Source organism: Medicago sativa, chromosome 5 (genome assembly GCF_051527215.1).
Source record: "Medicago sativa cultivar Bolivia chromosome 5, Bolivia_mono, whole genome shotgun sequence".
NCBI classification, from domain to species: Eukaryota; Viridiplantae; Streptophyta; class Magnoliopsida; order Fabales; family Fabaceae; genus Medicago; species Medicago sativa.
In genome coordinates this window covers 74,604,318-74,610,636 of record NC_140753.1, presented here as the reverse complement: position 1 = coordinate 74,610,636, position 6,319 = coordinate 74,604,318, and the positions used below count along the sequence as shown (strand labels likewise).

General features: G+C 35.2%; 1 protein-coding gene across 1 annotated transcript; it reads left to right on the top strand.

The window, feature by feature from the left end:
- The first annotated feature begins 1,128 nt into the window (after positions 1-1,128).
- Positions 1,129-6,068, top strand: LOC146924959 (uncharacterized). Its single transcript, XM_085709944.1, has 3 exons — positions 1,129-1,669; positions 2,846-2,974; positions 4,121-6,068. The coding sequence occupies exons 1-3, from the start codon at positions 1,298-1,300 to the stop codon at positions 5,678-5,680; spliced, it is 2,061 nt and encodes a 686-aa protein (XP_085566070.1). The 5' UTR covers positions 1,129-1,297; the 3' UTR covers positions 5,681-6,068.
- The last annotated feature ends 251 nt before the right edge of the window (positions 6,069-6,319 follow it).

The following is a 6,319-nucleotide window of genomic DNA, read 5'->3' as shown; positions in this document are numbered from 1 at the left end:
CTAATAAGCTTTAAGAATAAGTGATAATACAAAAATTCGGTCATTCTATATCGTTTGCTCGTTGACGCATGCTCTAACACCGGTACTTAACTTTCGTTCTTTTTTATTTTCAATTAATTGATTGTGCTTTAGTGTGTGTGTGTATGTGAGAGTTTGATTTTTCTTTTTTGTTATCAATCTGTAGACAATGTCTCGTGAGTTAGGGGCTTAGGGCTTCATTATGTTGGGATCACCGTTTGTGCAATCAACTTCAACTCATTTAACGAAGAGACAAAGCATATCAATCAAGTTGATTGGCAGTGCATTCGTAAAATACAAGAAGCAACGTATTAATATGGTAAATGGTGACACATTTTCGTCACCAAATACAATGCACTAACATGTTGGCTCAAATGAAGACTCCAATATTTCTCCATTAAAATTAAGTTGGAGAAAACCAACTCTTAAATTACTGAGTTTATATTTTCGATTACGATTGAAATTCTTAAAAGTACGTTTCTTCTAACGCGAAGAAACCAGAACTATACTCTATATGTAGATACATCATTGTATTATGTTTATCCATATATAAATAAATACAACTTCATTGTATACCATTGTTAATCCATATAAAATATTTAGTCTCTGTTAAATTTATCCATGCAGTCAATTTTTATTTCAATTTTTTTTTGAAGGATTAAAGTCAAAATTTTGAAACTTTACAAAAAGTAAACATATATTTCACCCTATTTTGTAAAGACTTTTAACACAATTGATTGGTCATAAAAAAGAAAAATAATTTCATGATATTATTAAATTAACTTTAAGATAAGTTTCTATTAGTAGAATATATTTACAAATTACACCAAAAAAGAAAGAATGTATTTACAAATTTTGAAATATTATAATTTATGAGCTTTATTAATAGAGAAATGATATTTTGACAACCACTTTTGGACAACTTTCTCTCTCATACTCACATGATGTTGTTATCCTCTCTCTTCCTTTTTCTCTCTCCATTGTTTTTGACCAATAAGAAGTGAGAAAAACAAGGTTGTCAACAAAGTTGTCATCAAATGGATGTCAAAATATTATTACTCTTGATAATGAGAAAGATTGTTATAATACACTCCTCGTGGAAGTATCTGTATGATTTCACTCTCTTCGTCGTTTTCTTCCTCAAAATCAAGAACACTCTGCTCTGTACTTTTTCTTGTGTTTCGTTCTCCACCACTTCAAGAACTCCGTCACACAGATTCTATCTTTATCCATCACTTTCACTATTCATCATCTTAATGGCTTTCACTCGCCGGAAACAATGAAACATACCGGAAAATTCCATTACCCACCACTCAGCATTACTTCCCACGACTCAGATCTTCAACCTCGCCCTAAACCCAAAACCCCAAAAGCAACAACCCGCTTCAAGAAATTCAAATCTTCTAGTAATGGTAAACGGAGTAGACCAGAAACCCCTTTGTTGAAATGGAAGATCCATGATAAAATCAATGATTCAATTGAAGAGAAACAAAAGCCGTCGTCGCCGGTGAAGTTAAGTCGGAGAACGGGTAGGAATGTTAAGAAGCAGACGGAATTGAGTTTCTCGGCACGGAGGCTTGCTGCTGGTTTGTGGAGGTTGCAGCAGCCGGAGATGGTTGTGGGTGGTAGTCAGAAACGGTTTGGGTTTCAGGTAAAGTTTAAACCTTTTGGGGTTTTTTTGAAAAAAATAAATAAAAATGTTATCTTTTTTTTTTGAGATCCCTTGTTTCTGATTTCAAAATTTGATTTTTGTGATGCTATGTGATACTATTGTATTGTGATTTGTAGGTCCCTCCATTTGGGATAAAATGGCTTAGCTTATTGTTGAAGTTTAATCTTGTGTTGTTGCTTGATTTTGAAGTGTGGATTTTGAGATTCTATCTTACCTTTGATTCCCTTATCATCATTGTACGGAATTCGGTTTGAGTGTTTAGAGTTAAGTTTTAGATTAGGGCTTGCTTTTGAGCTTATGGAAATGAATAAGCTTTTATGCATTATTCACAAGCTTGTCAAGGTAGTTTATGAAAAAACTGCTTACGAAGATACAATTTTTCGTTAGTGAGATCTTATGAATTAACATAAAAGCTTATATATTTGCGTAAGCTATTTTTCATAAGCTCAAAAATAAGTCAATCCAAAGAGGTCCTTAGGGCATTTTTGGATTGACATATTTGAGCTTATATACTGCAATAAGGTTGTGTGAGACTGTTTGAGAGGACTGATGAAAACAGCTTATAGCTTAAATCAAAACAATTTAACTTGTTATTTGCTATAGAAATAGCTTATATATATGCCCTTTTACTATAAGCTGTTTATACAAACTGGCCTTAAAGCCTGAATATTTGCTTTTGTTGGTTTACTCGTGAATGTTGAGGTTCTGTACTTGAAACCTGGCATATTTAAAATTATTCTTTGTAATAACTGTAGAAATGAGTTAAGTGGGGTTTGTCTGTGTAGATAGATAAGTGACATTATTTTATGGTATGCTGTACTTGTTGATCAGACAGCATATGCCCAAACTAAATTTATTGTTGGGTCATGTTTGGCAGAGTTTTAAACAAACATGGTGATCTGTAGGTTTGCTGGTATTGTGAAGCCACATTTTTTTATGCTTGTTTATAAATAAGTCGGAACTTTATTTGGATTTGGTGATTTATATTTTTTTGATGTACGAGATTCTGTTATTAGGTATTTGTGATATCCAGTTGAATTAGAGAATTGAACATTTATTAGCTTTCATATGCCATTCTCTTCATTTTCAGATATTGGTAGTTGGTTTCCGTTATCAAATTTGATATGTTACTGATGTCATGTCATTTGTCTGCAGAATGGAAGTGGCCATGTAGGCCTCCCGTTCGTTGGTCGTCCAAATTGCATGACTCATGATCCTGATCCGAAGAATCAATCTCAAAGCCCCCGTTCTGTCTTTGGGATAAAGAGTGGACACAACTGTGAGGTATGGTTCATCTTATTACTTCAATCAAACCAATACAAGTGTTACAACTTCTCATGATCGAGGATTATTGAATTTAGGTCTTATACATGTAAATGACCCAAGTTAAGATTATATCCTGTACTTCATGGTGTTCTTTGTGGTTGTTACATGGTTACTTATGCAATTACGCGTTTTAATGATTTATTCATCTTTCTGCAAGGGGGTATGGTTTTATAAAGTGAGGCTCTAGATATCGACAGACTATAGACATGGCCAACATGTTTGTGATTTAGTAGTGGAAATATTTAATAATATATGTGGCCAGCACCCTCGCCTCCCAGAGCGTGGCTTAATTGAACTTTGAAATAAATAAACAGCAATGTTATTCAAGACAGAAGAACAATCTATATGTTTAAAACATGATTTCAATGGTTGGATGTACATCACATTGTATATTTTTTATTTTTTAATTGTGTACTCATTTACCTATGTTTTTTTATAATAAATACTCCCTCCGTTTCAAAATACATGTCCAATTTTTGCAATGTGCACTATTCACTTGACATACTTTGACCATACTTTTTTACTAATGTATAAATACAAATATTAGCATGTAAGATGTTGTTTGATTTGTCTCGACAAATATTTTCAAAATATTTAATTTTTATAATTTTTTACTTTAGATAATTAAAGATATTAACGGTCAAAATTGTGCATTGGCATATGTGAAATGGTTGACTTGGACATGTATTTTGAAACGGAGGGAGTAAAACAATAGATGAATTGGGTCATGTGGCTTGCCTTGGTAGTTACCAGATAATAATGATTGTTGCATAGATCCATGCTACTCTCTCCGGTCACTATTATAAGCAAAATTTGACTTTTTAGATACATTGAATAATTAATGTATCTAGTCTTTATTATAGACTAGATACATTAATTGTTCAATGTATCTAAAAAGTCAAATTTTGCTTATAATAGTGACGGAGGGAGTATGTATGTAGATATTTGTGTACTCTGACTTGGACAAAACACTTGTTATTTTTCATTCATGCAAATCCACTTGTTGAAAATAGCATTTAAATTTTTTAGCTCAGCTAAGGGTTTAAACTTTAAAGTGAAGGAATAAACAATTAGGTTTTAATTTCTGTGTACTGTGTTCTTCAGCTCAAACCTTTCCAGTTGCTCAATACTGAAATGGAGGGTGCAACAAAGTGGGATCCTGTATGTCTAAAAACACCAGATGTGGCACAGCATATCTATGCGAAACTTCTTAACCAAAAGGTAGATACTGTATCTGTTGTATCTGCTCTTGAAGCTGAACTAGAGCAGGCACGTGCACGCATTCAGGAGCTTGAGACTGAACACCACTCCTCCAAAAAGAAACTTGATCATTTTCTGAAGAAAGTTGGTGAGGAAAAGGCCCAATGGCGAAGCAGAGAGCATGAGAAAATCCGTGTGTACATTGATGACATTAAAACAGAGTTGAATCGAGAAAGGAAAAGTCGCCAGAGGATTGAAATTATAAATTCGAGGTTGGTAAATGAGTTGGCAGATGTGAAACTATCCGCAAAGCGCTACATGCAGGATTATGATAAGGAGAGGAAGGGAAGAGAACTGGTTGAGGAAGTGTGCGATGAGCTTGCCAAGGAAATTGGAGAAGACAAGGCTGAAGTTGAAGCATTGAAGAGGGAATCCATGAAACTTAGGGAAGAACTAGAAGAGGAGAGAAAGATGTTACAAATGGCTGAAGTATGGCGTGAAGAACGTGTTCAAATGAAGTTGATAGATGCAAAAGTTGCTCTTGACGAAAAGTATTCACAGATGAATAAACTTGTTGCAGATTTAGAATCTTTTCTCAAGTCAAAAAATGTGAATCTAAACACAAAGGAGATTAAAGAAGCACAGTTACTTCATCAGGCTGCAGCTGCAATGAACATTGAAGATGTTAAGGAATTTTCATACGAACCCCCCAAGTCAGATGATATCTATGCCATTTTTGAAGAGTTAAATTTTGGCGAGCACAACGAGAGGGAGATTGAACAGTGTGTTTCTCACAGTCCTCCTAGTCATGCCTCCAAGATTCACACAGTGAGTCCTGAAGCAAATGTAATGTGTAAGGATGGCATTCCGAGGCATTCTAATGTATATATGGATGATAATGGTGATATAGAGGGTGATGAAAGTGGATGGGAGACCGTGAGCCAAGCTGAGGATCAAGGCTCGTGTTATTCTCCTGAAGAGTGTGTCCAATCTTTGAATAGGAACCATCGAGAGAGTAATATTTCCCGGAGGAGTGTACTTGAATGGGAAGAAGATGCAGGTGAGGAGACACCGATAACTGAAATTAATGAAGTGTGCTCTATACCAGCTAAGCAATCAAAAAAGGCCTCGTCCATTACGAGACTTTGGAGGTCATGCCCAACCAATGAAGATAATTACAAGATAATCTCGGTGGAGGGAATAAATGGGAAGCTTTCAAATGGAAGATTATCCAACGGGAGCATTGTGTCTCCTGACCGTGGATCAGGTAAAGGGGGGCTGAGCCCTCATGACCTTCAATATCAGTTTAGTCCTTCTGAGTCCGCAAGTCCGCATACACAACGGGGTATGAAAGGATGCATTCCTCGTGGTGCACAGAAGCATAGCTTGAAAGCTAAACTTTTGGAGGCCAGAATGGAGAGCCAGAAGGTTCAGTTGCGCCATGTTCTTAAACAGAAGATTTAGATTTGAGTAATAGAGCCATTGCATGGATTCTCCTTCTGCTATGACTTAAGGGAAGCAGTTAATTTTAGATTGTGAAGAAGGTACTAATGTGCTGCTTATGTAAAAAAAGAAAAACTGCTCAGATTATAAGAAGCCATGAATGGATTGCACATACCCTTTTAAGCATTATATTTTCCTTCCCTTGTGCCATAAAGATAATAACTCAAACAATGAAATATGTTGGGAAAGGATTTACTTTGTAATATGTTGTAACTGGCCTTACTTCATTGCATAGGGTCTTTGAGATAAACTATGGGAAGCATGTAGCTTGTGCTGTATCAATTCCAGTCATAGGGCAAATGTCAAGTAAAAACAAATTGTCATAAAATATAGATGATATCATTCTAGATTTTGATTTTCTGTCATTGCTGATGTTGCTTAGGATTTTGTTGTAGAAGATTTACAAGGGCGATGTGGTCCTGGCATAGAAAAAGATAAACTTTATACTTGAATGCTGGGACCTTCTCCTCTCTATGTTCATTTTGATTATAATCTTGTAAATTTGCCTTTGTTTGTTGATTGAAGCTCTGGTTAAAGGGTAATTCGTTATCACGGCAAATGCAAAAGGTCTTCAATCTGGTCCTTAAATACTGAAAAAAT

What these genes read in the sequence shown, in the direction of transcription:
- LOC146924959 (XM_085709944.1), top strand. Translation starts at nt 1,298, where the DNA reads ATGAAACATACCGGAAAATTCCATTACCCACCACTCAGCATTACTTCC. An exon ending in AGAAACGGTTTGGGTTTCAG is followed by an intron (nt 1,670 to 2,845) that starts GTAAAGTTTAAA and finishes ATTTGTCTGCAG; the next exon opens with AATGGAAGTGGCCATGTAGG. An exon ending in AGAGTGGACACAACTGTGAG is followed by an intron (nt 2,975 to 4,120) that starts GTATGGTTCATC and finishes TGTGTTCTTCAG; the next exon opens with CTCAAACCTTTCCAGTTGCT.